Genomic DNA, 15,553 nt, shown 5'->3' with positions numbered 1-15,553 from the left:
TACAAGACGTTTCGATTTGAGGTTATAATTATACAGTTACATCCCCTAGAAGAACAGACGTACGTTTTCGACGTGGCCATTTGAATCGTACAGCAGACATATTAAACGAATGCTATCTCTTTCTAGTACACCTTACTCTCTAGCGGTTTGTGAATTACGTATGGTATTTATAAGAGCGGAAAACGATGATTTAGTGCCAGCTCTCGTGGCGTCTCCTATAACAGAACACCTCTGCCAAGTTAAAATGTTCGCGTGATACATATTGCTCCCTCCAAAATTGTTTGATTCTGCGCTTGCATCCGAAAAAAATCTGTAGCCGCACTGTTATAGATACCTAAAAACACCTTACTTTTATAAAATTTATTCTATAACCTTAATAAAACATTTCTTTTTTACAACTTTTTTTGAATGTCCGTAAGAAATTGTTAAGATAACAATTGAAAGTTAATCGATATCAACATTCCAACCCAACCCAACAACAACATTCCTCCAACCAACCAGATTTATTCACTTAAATTTGTTCTATTGATCTAAATTTTTTTTTTCAACAAACATCAAAATCCTAACATTTGACATTTCGTTCATATCATTTTTTCCGAAAGAAATCGCCCACTATAAAACATCACAGTATTTCCATCCATCGAAATATAAAGAAAAAAGTAGTCGAGGAAAAAAAAAGCAATTCGCCAAGAAGGCTTTGGACTCTCAATCGGCGGCGGCAGAGGCAAACAGGGAGGTGGACGGAAAAAAAAACGAAACGTTCAAAACTTGTTTTCGCATCGCAGTGGCGGGGCGGCGAAGTGGGAGGGGGGAAAGTGAGCGTGATTACTCCTGGGTGGGGAGTCTTTTCTCGTTTTCCCCCACCATTTCCGTACGTATAAAATAATATTCCTGTGAGGTGCGATCCGGCTGCTACGCTTCGATTGGTCGGGGATTCGGTGGGCGTGGGATAGTTAAGAGGGGGGGTTAGACGAGGAGAAAGGAGGGAAGGAGGGAGATGAATCCAGCCGTTGCGAATAATGGATATTGCGCGGCCAGCAATCGTTTGGCCCGTGGCTGCTTTTAATTTTGCCTGGATTTGTATAAAATCGATTGCGTGGAGGGGGATAGAGGGGAGGATACGTGGTCGGTGGTCGTTTGCGGGAAATTGAATAAAGATCAAAAGAGAAAAAAGTTTCACTTGAAATCTGGAAAGGATTTTATCGAGTTTTTTTGATAATGTGTATGTTTTTTTTCATATTCCTTGAAATTATTGGAGAAATATTTTTTTGAGACTACAAAAAACGAAAACACCAGTCATAAAGATGTGGAACAGATTTGTAATGTTTTAGAACAACTTGTGGTACGCGTATCCCAAGGGAAATACATACTAAGAGAAATGTAACAATTTAGTGTATTCGCATTGAGTTATTATATTTATCTCGTGGTTGAGCGACTCATCTCTTCTATCCTATATTATTAAGTAAATAAGCAACACATAATCGCATTGTTAGTTGTCAGGTTGATTATAATTTGCATAAACCTTTTCCAATTGTACTAATGAAGATGCTGTTGAAACTTCTTATCGCATCAGTTAGAAAATTTTAGTGTGAGTCAATAAAAGAAATCAATAACAATAAATATTTTATGTACCACAATTTGCTGTTTTGATAGGATGAAGAAGTGAATTTGTAGAAAGACTTTGCTTTATCAACTTCTTTCTGAACGTGCAGATATTTTTCATACCAGTTTCATAGTTTACTAAAAGGGGAATAAACTGTTTAATTTTAATCTGTGATTTAAGTACTGCAAGTCTATGTCAGATTGGTCTCTTTGGATGTATCAAAGCAGTAGATTTCTTGGTAAAGTGGACACCTTGTTACATTCATCAACAAGTCCTTGCACCGAAATCCCTTCTTACTAATATGAAACACGTTTTGGATGATTCAGTTTTTTCAAATTCCATTACACGAATTCAAGACTATTCTCATCATTGTCTCAAGAAATGGGCAGTATTCACAAAATTCTTTTTCTTCATACTGAGGTTCGCCGACTGTTTTGGGAAGAATTTTGTATTCTCTGGAATTCTCTAGAAATTAAGAAGTAAATTATACAACATCTAAATTGATTGAGAAACACCGTTCTAGAAGATTTTGCGGAAAGTATATAAGCAAAACTTGCTGGCTAAACTCAGTCAACCTCAACTTATAATTTAAACCTAATAAAAGTAAATATAGTGCTTTTAATGGTGTAGATAAAGAAAGTATGCCTTCAACGAGTGACATGAGTGTGAAAACCACAATGTCTATTGTGCATGAAAGTTTTGGCAACAAAGTGTATAACTGTGAAGTGTGTAACTTATTCTATCGGCTGCTGTAGATATAGTAAACATTATGATTGATGAATCTGCTGGTAAACTACTTTTAAAATTGATTTATCTGATGACACAATTAGTTGGGAATACTACATATGGCGAAAGATATCAAAAATTAGCTAATTGAAAACATTAAAGAAGTCGAATTTGAAATTTTAAACGTGGTTTATAGATATTAGCAATATTAAAGAAGATTTAGGCCCACTTTTACCACCTCTTGATAAATTTAACCGATAGATAAATTGGCGCTCTTAGGCCCACTTTTACCACCTCTTAATAAATTTATCTGATAGATAATTACCATGGTTACAGCGGTTTTAAACGCTCTTATTGGTTAAGAGCGCCAATTTATCTATCGGTTAAATTTATCAAGAGGTGGTAAAAGTGGGCCTTAGCCAATGAGAGCGCTTAAAACCGCTGTAACCATGGTAATTATCTATCGGATGAATTTATCAAGAGGTGGTAAATGTGGACCTTAAGGCTTAGGATCTGCTCAGATCCATATCTAAAAGAATAATTGGCCTAAATATATTAGTATCTCTATAGGATTACAAGCCTTTATTCGATGCAAATCACGAAATGCTTTGTGACCCCATTGAGTTGATTCATAGAGAAATGCTTGCGTCAAACGAACCAAAGGATCCAGCTTGAATGTGATAAGATTCATAAAAACTCGTCCAATGAATTCTTCTCCACATCCTTAGTGAATCCTAAACGCGCTATATCCTAATTGCGCGAACCATAGTAAACAAGAAGATCCTCACAAAAAACTCCTCACCATGATCAGACTCGTAGTTTTTGCCTATGGCACAAATTTGTTACCACGAGTCTCACTTGTGGTTGTAGGCCAAAGAGTGAAGAGAGTTTTGGTCATATTAAGTATTTACTGTCCTGCGTCATTTGTATGGCTTGGTGCATCGAGTTGCTGAGGGAACTGGCCTCTCAGCCAGTGCCCTCAATTTTTCCTTGTACAATAAGGCTTTTCAGCAAGGGTTGCTTCGTTAGGTGTCCAAAATAGCTAAAGTATGATCTATGTATCTATCAATCTATCTTTTATCTTTACTTCGTTAAATATTGAAACGTCCATAACGCTCTGAGTAACTATCTGAAGATCCACATCTAAAAAGGTCTGAGTTTCAGATGCATACTTGGCGATTGAAAAAATTAATGACTTAGCAAGCAAGTATTTCTAGTAATAGCTTTTCTAAGCGTCTTTTTATTTCAGCTGCAGCCACCGATGTCAGTTGTAAGAGTATCTAGGTACATAAAGTGTTCTATTATCGTTACCATAGCTTTTGAAGCATTAATTTTTAAACCTAGCCGTGTCATAATTTCATTTAGTGCTTCCTCGTTCGTTGCGATTGTCATCTACCTACCACAAATTGTTAAACTTACTGAGACACCCCCGTTCTAATCATCAAGAACACGTCTAATGAAAAATTCGTTGTACATGTTGTATAGGATAGGTCATAGGATATCTTTAAATGATTTAGACAAGGTTGCGTTCGTATTGATACAATGGTTTCGCGCATATAAATTTGAAATCAACATGACTAGATGATCTAGGGTGCCCATTTCTTTTAGTATTTTCTACAGTTGTTACTATTTGTTCCTTTTCATCCTTGTCCGGAATGAATGCTTTTAGCCTTTCATTAATTGTGTGGAATAATATCTTATTTCTATGTAGTATTAAATTAACTATTCTGTAACTATTGCAATTTATTGGTGAGCCAGTTTTTATGAACTGGTATGATTTGCAATATTCCGTTGGGTTAAGTGTGCATAATTTCCACTCTTAGTCCTCCCATGGCTTTGAAGATCTCGGCAGGTTCCATCTATTCCGGATAATTTGTTTTATTTTATGTGCGATATGGATATCTTTTATTTCAGATCTTAATATCTCTAGCACTTCTTCTGCTTGATCCATTCTGACATATTTGCTCCACACCTCTACCATAACATCTGCATCAGTTACCGTATTTCCATTTTTGTTCTTGTAGTTAACTTTTCTGTACAAGTCTATTGTATGTTACATTTTTAATAGAACTGTGCAAAGATATGAGCCGAACATTCGTTTTTGATTGTATTTCACAACTCAATTTCTGTCTTTCTGGGCACTACCCAGAAGCCTTCACCGCAGAAATAAAAATCGTTGTGGGAAAACTAAGTAAAGATTAATTTTTGACATCAAATGAACTTGATAAGTTCACGAGTTATATCGATTAAACAAAATTTTGAGCTACAACAAAAGGTGAATCCCCTTCTATGTGATTTCAATTCTATTTTCAACATTGTATTAACACATTGATAATAAAATAAAAAAATAACCAACATAACCTCAATTTTTAGAGAAAGTCAATAATAACAATGTGAAATGTTATAAAAAATATTTCTTTCTTTCAATGGTACCAACCTTTTCCTGTTGCATTTGTTGTTTCATAAGTATCGTCTTTTTCTTATCTTTGCACCGTTTATTTTGGAACCAGACGCGAATAACGCGCGGCGACAACCCGGTCATCTCGACCAGCTGCTCCTTCATGAGGGCATCTGGACGTGGATTCGCCGCGTAACACGTCCTCAACGTGTGTAATTGTTTCTCATTGAGAACAGTTCGAACGCGCGTTGGTTTTCCATCGCCACCGGCCGCATTCGATTTCCTTTGACCACCACCTTTATGTGAACCACTTTCAGAACCTGAATCTAGAAGTAAAAAGAAAAATAAAGTTACACAAAACATTAAAAATCAATAATTTAGTGTTAACTCCAGGGAGTTAGGTTTTAACGTTTCAAACATTATATTCCTTCCTAGAAAATTAGTACATTAATAATGAACCGTGAGGGTACAACCGGTCATCGAAAACTCAACGTCTAATCCCCAATATCAAAGACAAGCGCCCACTTTGCCCATTACCAACGAGTTAGCTAATCCAGATAGCTTACGGAGGGTGTGAAGTGCTTGACCAAGGGCTAGTCCCCTTTATGCCTTTGTGCATATCTTATGAAGTGACCGAATACTAATAATAGCAACAACGGGAATATAGGGAGGAAATTATAATAAGTAACCAATTTGATATGGAATCAAAATGATTCGATACTCACAAAGCGCATACTGTTTTCCTGCAGCTACAAATGCATCATCAGAAAAACCACAACATCTACACTGGTATGGATAATATTTGGAGAACATCTTAATACAATTTAATCAAAAAGAACTGCACAACCACACTCGTTCAGATCATGTCACAAACTAACAAAAATATAAGACCTAGCTGTAGGAATTGTACATATCACGACACGTTTTGAATAGCGCATTTATGCCACACCACTTAACGTGAAAATATTTGTTTTAAAATGAGTAGAATAGTTTTCGTTTCCACGAAGCAACTTGCAAGTAGTCCAATTAAAAAATAACAACACAAAAATTAACTCACACAACGACAACCAAAATACTCGTATAAAACCGCCATTAAGTTACTCTCTTCGCTGTACATGATCTGTTGTTAAGTCAATTTCACTTTGTAAACATGGAGGTGGAAATTTTAATAAGTATGCTCGTGCACGATGACGAATGAGGTTCCTGGACTCGGCAATACTTTCATATTCGCCGTTATTACTTTTCATCTTTCTCGTTACTACTCGTCGCTACTCTCATTGTTACCGACCACATCTGCAATCATTTCCTTATTTGGCAAAAATATGGTACAGCGCATTCCTCTTGTTTGTCTATCAAATATTATCCATTATTTATGGTAACAATTATGTCATGTGTAAAACTTTGTAAAAATTAGTATCTTTCAGAACGCAAAATGTAATCTGGTTTCGCTTTAACTAAGCCAGTTGCTAACGTTTTACAAACAGTGCCTTCTTTCATTGAAACAAAATCATCCAAAAAACTATCAAGAAACTCAGTCATAAAAATAATGAAGATAACATTAGAATTAAATAAAGATAGATAAACTAATACCTACGAATGCAAGTCTTCTTAAGATGGTAATCAAGTCAGTAAATTTTTCAAGAATGGAGAAACATTTTCTGCATTCTTGAGTCTACATGACATGTTGCAAGCCTATTCTAATAGTTGCGATGATGATGTCAGCAAAATGGCAATTCAAACAGCCAACAGCGTGTTTTCCCCGGATTTTGAAAATGCATGAAAGAGCTATGTGGTAAAAAAGTTAAAAGATAAAAAACTTTTAACTGATAAAACAATCTAGGTAAGAGAAGTCTGGGATTAGATCCGTCTCACAGCTTCTCTATTAAGTAAAGGTTGTGCTACTCAATACGCTAACAAACATTCGATGCGGCAGTCAAGCTGCAGAGGCGGTGTGGACGACCATATTCCGTCTTACCTTTAGATCTTAAAAATATCTTTCACTGGCTCTTACACAATTCCATCTTTAAGCATTTTATCGATTTAGACGATTTTAAGTATAAAATTCTGATCTTCTCTCTCTCCAATGGCGCCACAGCTCAAATTAAGCTTTGACCTTCTTTATCTTTTGCCTCCAACACTGCCGATCAACAGTTACTTTCTTCTTTCTTTCCGTTCTAATGCTCATGAGTCGTTATGCGTTCTCCATCACTTCGTCGTCCCATCGTTTCCTCTCTCTTCGTCTCGTGCCTTGCATTTTGCTGTTTAAGAACCTTTTTGCATTCTATCCTAGCTGATTCATATCATATGATCAGCCCATTGCAGTCTTTGTAACCTGACGAATTCAGACATTGCTTCTTTGAACATATTGTAAACTGTCACGTTGGATTGTTTTCTCTATATTTCATTTTCCTTTATTGGACTAAATATTTGCCTCAGAACTTTTCTTTCAAATACTTCTAGCTTATTTTTTTCTGTCCATAACCCATGTCCCGCATTCATAACACTGTATAGGTCTAATGATGATTTTTTCGTTAGTCTATTTTGTGTTTCTGGTTCCTCCGATTCTTCTATATTGAGTCTGACAATCAGCTACGTAAAGCTCGTCACTTGTTCTTGTTCTCATTTGCATTAGTATCTTCGTCTTTTGTTTATTTATTTTAAGACAGACGTTCTTGGTTTCTCTTTTAAGTTGTGAGTACACATACATATACCGTGTCGTCTGTCCAGCCAGATATAATGTTAATATCTTTATTTATTAGCGAGTTTATCGGTTAGGTTAGGCCACTGTTGAATCTATTGTAGCCCTTATTAACCGGATATATTTGGAAGAAGTGCAGAAGCTGTGTAGTACTCTTCCAGTATTTGGAAGAATCATTTCTTATTGATGAAGTCATATGCCTGCTTGAAATCCATGAAATGTTATATACATTATGTCTTGTTCCCAAGCTTTCTCTGAATTTATTTTAGCTGATCGATTGTGGAGCGTCGTATTCTAAAACCAGCTTGGTATTCGCAGATTAAGTTTTCTGTGATGAGTTGCTGTTGTAGGCGGTACATAGTAGTGAGTATTGTTTTCAAATCGGTTGGGGTGTTTTCTTGTCTCCATATTTTGGATAATAATAAGTGCAGTTTAGTAATTATGTGTTCGCTCCCTAGATTATACAGCTCTTTGGGAAGGTTGCCAACACTGAGTATCTTGTTTTTTCTTTGTGCTTTGATAGCTTGTTTAACCTCCTCTAAAGTTGTTGGAGGTTCTACTCACAGTCATCTAACTCTCCACATTATTCGAGTTACCGACACCAAGAGCAACCAAAGGCATTTTGAGAGGTCTATCAAATTATCACAGCCAGAAAGATCCCGCATAAACGGCGTCGTTCATTTTGTAGGAGTTTTTCTTATTAAATCGTTTTTCATCGTCCTTCAGGCTGAATTTTGTTATGGCGTTTTAACCTTCTATGAACTGTTCTATTACTGCCACTGTTCTCTCTTCAACTTCAAGTAGTGTACCATGAAGACCATTTACTTCAGATTTTTTGCGCCTTCTACTTTCTATTTTCAGTTTCTGTGGTACACTACTAGTAGTAATTAGAGTATTTGTTGTGGTAGCTATTATTTAGTTGCATTCTATGAATGTTGGAGCAAATTGTAAAGTTGAGTAACAAATATAGGGCAAGTTGGAGAGATATTTGTAGTAACAGATAACATTTGTAAAGCTGTAGTGGGACAAATTCAAAAGAAATGAATGTATGGAAGATAGAAGGAGTTAGTTAGAAGACAGAAGTACAGAAAGGAGCATCGAAAAAATGCAGGAAGGTATCGAGTGATACATTTCAAAATATTCCCCCACCAATATTAAGTTTCCTAAAATGGTAGCCGTTTACTAAACACGCTGAAACTTGGTGTTGCGTTCATCAGAAGTGTTGCTAACAGTTTACTCTTCTTTTTCAAACGTTGATGGATGGTGAACATCCTAGTTTCTGCCGATCATGCAACTTTCTGGTTTGTCATGAGAGGTGTGTCAAAATTAGGCATTTTCTACAACCAGCACTTTTTTGTCGAGGTAGAATTATGTTTATGATGCCATTAAGAGCATACCTCCTTCCAACTAAAAGCATTTCCTCTAATATACTTGAAAATTGCCGCTGTGTCTTTATCATCAGCTACTGTAGTATGCATAATGATCAAATCATTAGTCAGTTATGTCAAAAAGACAAAAATACACATACTCTAATAAGTAAGACTAAACTTTATGCCTCAGGTTTACATTAGTGTTGTTGCGTTCGTCTTAACTTATCCAGTTCATCAGCCTTTAGGCACTTTCTGTAAGACATAATCTGGAGACATTAAATAGGGAGATTGCAGAAGTCTTAATCTTTTAGAGATTAAGAGTCCCCATCCTACCAGAACCATGCATCACATTCATCATTATTAAGTAATGAAATAAACTATGTGATGAAGCCTTGGTACTGAACACAATTTGACTATGCAAAGAGTTTTATTAAGTTGCAAGCTCATGACAAAAAAAAATGAAAAACTTGTTGATTTGACATTGAACTGGATGAAATTAATGTTGAGTTATTGTTTCATGTATTTTTTTGATAAAAATTTGTTGTACGGTGATTAATGTAGGGAGGTGGATTAAAATGGGGTCTCATTAGGACTAATTACTAAGTAATTAGCGTGGCCCGACTACCACCAAAACGTCCAAAACACTAGAACGGTCTCGTAGCGCGACTAATTTATTATTCGGCCCCGCACTAATCACGGCAATTACATCAAATTGCGCGTGGAATAGACTTGGTTACACCTCCTAGATTCGTTTCTTTAATATTTCTTATGAATATTTTATGTTACATTAGATTGTATCTTTATTTGGTAAATTCAAAAATGTCTTAATTAAATAAAGAAATAATAATATAACCTAAATTTTTAGTATAATATATCTTACCTGACATACATCCTAGTTCTGTACTTTGCGTGTTATTATGATTGTTATTACTTAAGCTGGTGTTGTTGTTGCTTTCGTTGGCTGCGTGAGGTGTCGTCGGCGCCGAAGTTTTCTCCATCACGTCGTGATCTTCTTTGCAATAAAGAGCACCGCCGTCGCGCAACGCAAACTCATCCCCGGGAACTAGTTGTCGCGTGCACGCCACGCATCGGAAACACTCGACGTGATAAATCTTGTTTTTAGCCCGCATCACGAAGTCGCTTTTACTGAATGAATTTCCACATTTATCGCATCTCGCTCCAAATAATCTACAACGAAACATAAAAACTTAAAATTAAGTTTTATGTGCTACTTAAAAAATATGTCAATTTGACATTGACATTTCATACCAACTGATATTTTTATAAAAACAAATAGTACTAATTCAACATTTTAATATTATTATAAGTTAAAAATTTGGGTTTTATTATTATTATAAGTATATTTATTTAATACGTTTTAACGATTTTAAGAAATTAAAAGTTATTTAAATACGGATAAAAATAAATTTGAAATAATCGAATTCCAGTTTTGAAGTTGGTACTATTTTTTTTTTAATTAAAATGTAAACATAAAACATAACCCTATTTTTTTATTTGATATAATTAACCATTTACGCGGTATTTGTATACGCGGATTCGCTTTTACGCGGTTTTTTCGCCAGACATTTCAATATGACAGATTATTTACAAAAATGTGCGATATTGGACGATCTATGTAGATGAAAGAATGACTTTAGCAGAAGTAGCTAGAAGAAATAACATTAACGAATCTTATATAAGAACTATTAGTGGAAATAGACACTTCGAAAAAGTGTTGAAATTTTAGTTCTTGAATCTTTAAATCTTGTCAGATATTCAAGAAAAGGACCTATAGAAAAAATTAAAAACGCGTTGATTTTATGGATTGAGGATCAAACTCAAAAAAAAGCTACTCTAAGCTCTGAATTCATTAGAGATATAGCTACAAAGCTCTACGACAATTTTACGAAAAGTTAACTTTCTTCATCAAATATTGATTTATTTCGACAAATTTAAAAATCGTCATAGCCTTCACAATTTGAAATTGATGGTGGGGTCTGCTTCAACTGATTATGAGGCAGCAAAGCTGTATCTACAATTAAAGAGGATAATTCAAGGTGGTGATTATAACCCACTGAAAATATTGAAAGCAGATGAGACCGGCATTTTTTGGAAAAAAATTCCCTCAAGAATTTTTATATCCAAAAATTAAAAAACTACTTTTGGTTTTAAAGTACCTACTCTTTTGTTTATTCAAATGCTTCGGGGATTTTATCGCCAACTCATTATTGGTTTATAAATCATTAAATCCCAGAACTCTAAAAATGCTCTTCTTCAGCCTTTAGACCTGAAGAATTTTCAAGAAGTTGCTAGATGATTTGGAAAGTGATACCAACCTAACTTACAACCCGGGAAAAATTACAACATTGCTGATTTAGACCAAGGTATTATAGCTACATTCAAAGCATATTATATCAGAAGAACTTTCAAGAAGTTGCTAGATGATTTGGAAAGTGATACCAATCTAACTTTACCACAACCCTGGAAAAATTACAACATTGCTGATTGAAAATCTGGCCAAATGTTGTCACATAAGAGAAGGATGATGAGAATTGCCAAAATGACATTCAAGCTACAGTAGCTTTAGAACGGTTTTTTTATCAAACAGATTTTTCATCTTAGAAGTAAATTTAAACTTCAAATCAGTTCCAAATTTATAAATTCTTTATATTTTCAGACAATGCAGCTGAGAACTAAGTATAATAAGCTATTTTTTAAGTATACAGTGAATTTCACTTAAGATGTAATATACAAAAACATATTTCTATAGAAACATGTCAATATAATATTTGATATTACAGTAAAACCTCGATATAACGGATCAATACGGGAACCGCAGTGTCCGTTATAGCTCAATACACAACAATCTAGCGCTGAATAACAAATAAAACTAGACTAACACTAGACATAGAACTAGAAACATTCCGTTTAGGCGTACCTCTCTTAAGATGGCTGGTAGGTGGTAGGTAGCGTTAATCAGCATAAAATATCACTGTTTATTAAACTAAAACTAGAACTAACACTAGAACTAGAAAGTATCGGGTTTGGCCATGCATCTGTAAAAAACACAACAACTCTTTTTCAGCCTTTAGATCAATGTATTATAGCTACATTGAAGGCATATTATACTAGAAAAACTTTCAAGAAGTTGCTAGATGATTTGGAAAGTGATCCCAACCTAACTTTACCACATCCTTGGGAAAATCACAACATTGCTGATTGAAAATCTGGCCAAATGTTGTCACATAAGAGAAGGATGATGAGAATTTCCAGAATGACATTCAAGCTAAAGTAGCTTTAGAACGGTCGTTATCTGGAGATGATTTTAGAGGCCACCATTCAACTCTTAGATATTGAACAGCTACTTGAGTCACATGATTCTGAACTGAAAGAAGAAGAGCTGGCAGATTTAGTAACTGATGATAATCATGAATGCAGTGACAGTGATTAAAATAACGAAAACACTTTTCCAGCTATGTTACTTTTCAAAACAGTTAATAAATGTTCTATATGTTGATAGAAAAATATCCTATAACACAACGAAGATTAAAGACACAATTATAAACATTTGCAACAAAGACTCCAAAATGAAATAAAACAACGAAAAGTCATAGATTTTTTATCTTAGAAATAAAATTTAAACTTCAAATTAGTTCCAAAGTTATGAATTCTTTATATTTTCAGACAATGCAGCTGAGAACTAAATATAATAACCTATTTTTTTAACTATACAGTGAATTACACTTAAGATGCAATATACAAAAATATATTTCCATGGAAACCAGGAAATGTCCCACATAAAATGCAACATGTCAATATAATTTGACATTACAGTAAAATCTCGATATTACGGATCAATACGGGGAACGCAGTGTCCGTTATAGGTCAATAAAAATATATAACTATCCAGCGCTGAATAACAAATAAAACTAGACTAACACCAGCACTAGAACTAACACTAGACCTAGGGCTGGAAACAGTCCGTTTAGCCGTACCTCTCTTAAGATGGCTGATAGATGGTAGGTAGTACTAGTTAGCATAAAATATCACTATGTTGCATATTTTTATTGAACTAAAACTAGAACTAACACTAGACCTAGAATTAGAAACATTCGGGTTGGGTTGGGTCTAAACCCGAAGACGCACGGCTAAACCCGATACTTTCTAGTTCTAGGTCTAGTGTTAGTTCTAGTTGTACACTAGTACTATCACTAGAACTAACACAAGACCTACAACTAGAATCATTTGGGTTTAGTCGTCTTGAAAGACGTGCGGCTAAATCCGAATGTTTCTAATTCTAGGTGTAGTGTTAGTTCCAACCAGATCTTTCTAGTTCTAGGTCTAGTGTTAGTTTCTAGTTTTCCACTAGCACTATCACTAGAACTAACACAAAACCTAGAACTAGAATCATTCGGGTTTAGCCGTCTTGAAAGACGTGCGGCTAAATCCGAATGCTTCTAGTTCTCGGTCTAGTGTTAGTTCTAGTTTTGCACTACCACTATCACTAGAACTAAAACAAGACCTAGAACTAGAATCATTCGGGTTTAGCCGTCTTGAGAGACGTGCGGCTAAATCCGAATGTTTCTAGTTCTAGGTCTAGTGTTGGTTCTAGTTTTGCACTAGCACTATCACTAGAACTAAAACAAGACCTAGAACTAGAATCATTCGGGTTTAGCCGTCTTGAGAGACGTGCGGCTAAATCCGAATGTTTCTAGTTCTAGGTCTAGTGTTGGTTCTAGTTTTAATTGTTATTCAGCATTAGATTGTGGTATATATTTATTGAACGAAAAGTAGAACTAACACTAGACGGAAACTCAGAGTTATCATAAAGATGTCACCTTTTTCAAGCAAAACTTTGCCTTTGCAAAACTATCAATGCGTGGGACAGTGCAAGTGTATAGTAGTTTCGTAACTATGGTTACCACATTAATATATATAGCGAATTATATGAAATTCACGGTATATATAACTAATAGTGTATTTATTTTGTATCATTAATAAAATAAATAATAAGATATTTAGAATACAGGTTTTTTAAAACGGATTTTCGCGGTATATAACCCCAGCGTAAATGGAGAGGTTATTGTATTTCTTAATCAATTTTAGTTTTTATGTTAGTATATAACGTAAAGTATATGTTTTTAATTTTAGTAGGTAATAAAATTTTGTGTGGATTTTCGCAATTTTGTGCAAGATAAACAACTATAAATTATATGAATAGTAAAGAATTTTTGGCAAAGAATCGAAAAGATATTTTTCAAAATAGCAAGAAACCAATTCAACTTAATAAATCTTCCTATGAAATCAAGAAAATTTATTTCTCAGCTGACGCGTTTCAAAGCTTCGAAAATAATAAAACGTTTTTCTTTAAATTTTTATTATCACCTAAATCTTGGGAAAAATCAAAAATAGTTTGGAGAAAAATATATCTTTGGGGGGCTAATTTTTTTTTAAGTATTTGTCAATACCGCCAAAGACTTATTTACAAAACTCGTAAAATATTAAATCTTTCTGTTTTAGAAACGTAAAAAAAAAATATTTTTTTTTTAATAAAAAATAATAAAAATTAAACTTGAATAGAGAGTTATAAAACGCGCCAACGACAAACGGAAATATCTTCTATAGGTCTATTAATAAAATGTGAGTAAAAATAACGACGATTACAAGCTCGCTCATTTAGTGGCTTTTAAGAGATCAAAGCCGAGTCGGCAAGAAGCCAAAATTTTAGGGGGGCAGCGCGTAGAATTTGGTATTCATTGCACTGAGGAACAACACCGTGTTCTGTCTTATTTTATACCTACTTCTATATTTTATCCTTTCACCAAAGAATTTCATGAGTTTGTTTAGGAACTTAATTAATATTATTGAAGACAAGCAACAACTCAACTTGTCTTCACAACATTATTTTTTTTGCATCAAATTTAACCTTAACCTTAAGATATTCAACCTATAAATGACCTCATCTACACCCAAAAGTTAAAAAAAATATGAATAAGTTGCTATTTCTAGCGTTTTATCATTTCTGTTGGGATATGTCAAATAAAATAACTTAATTGGCTTAATTATAGCATATATCTTTAAAAACCGTTTAGTTTTCCATTGATATGGTGTTCACATAGTGTCTTGTCCACAAGATTAAGTTGTAACTTGTTTAGATTTGTATCTATGTGGTATCAATATGGCAGATGATTTTATAATCATCTAATTCAACAATATTATAGCATCACAATGTTTAGGGACTTTCTCGTTGGACACCTCCAAGTTATGGAAGATGTCATTTTTGGTGATGAGTCATTATTCTCCAAAGTTATTTACTTTTCCAATATCAAAGAAATTGCCCATACAGGATTTCTGCCTCAAAGTGCAAAATTATTTTCATGACAATCAACGCCCCGAAAAGATAAGAGATTAAACATCAAAAACAACAATTTAGAAGGCTTCCACTAGATATGATACCAGAATACAAACAGGAGGAGTTCGAAATTTCGTTACGCTATTCTATCTTTACAGTTGCCAAGGTTGTTACCAAATATAATGAGGTTGTGTCCAGAAGAATAAGTTATAAGAAGCTAAATCTTACCCAGCAGAGTAAGATGACTGCCTTGATAGTCTGGGATTGATAACTTCGATACTAACTCCGCAAAAGCGGAATCTATTGGAACTTGATTAACCTAAAAGATGATTTCTAAAGGTTTTAAGATGCTTCATCAACTTCATAAGTTTTAGACAAAATTGTTTATATCGCCCGTTATCACAAT

General features: G+C 34.4%; 1 protein-coding gene and 1 long non-coding RNA gene across 6 annotated transcripts in view; one reads left to right on the top strand and one right to left on the bottom strand.

The window, feature by feature from the left end:
* LOC111415853 (LIM1_Isl and LIM2_Isl domain-containing protein tup) overlaps nucleotides 1-15,553 on the bottom strand; it is a 76,207-nt gene that overhangs the window by 5,594 nt on the left and 55,060 nt on the right. For both annotated transcript variants that reach the window (XM_023047735.2, XM_023047736.2), the window contains exons 3-4: nucleotides 9,676-9,983; nucleotides 4,767-5,053 (exon numbers count right to left, since the gene is read on the bottom strand). In XM_023047735.2, coding sequence (XP_022903503.1) covers nucleotides 4,767-5,053; nucleotides 9,676-9,983 — 595 coding nt within the window. The remainder of the gene's footprint in view (nucleotides 1-4,766; nucleotides 5,054-9,675; nucleotides 9,984-15,553) is intronic.
* The window catches only part of LOC139430420 (uncharacterized), a 42,671-nt gene that overhangs the window by 14,427 nt on the left and 12,691 nt on the right, over nucleotides 1-15,553 (top strand). The window lies entirely within an intron of this gene.

Source organism: Onthophagus taurus, chromosome 7 (assembly GCF_036711975.1).
Source record: "Onthophagus taurus isolate NC chromosome 7, IU_Otau_3.0, whole genome shotgun sequence".
Taxonomy (NCBI): Eukaryota; Metazoa; Arthropoda; class Insecta; order Coleoptera; family Scarabaeidae; genus Onthophagus; species Onthophagus taurus.
This window is presented reverse-complemented; position numbering and strand designations above follow the sequence as displayed.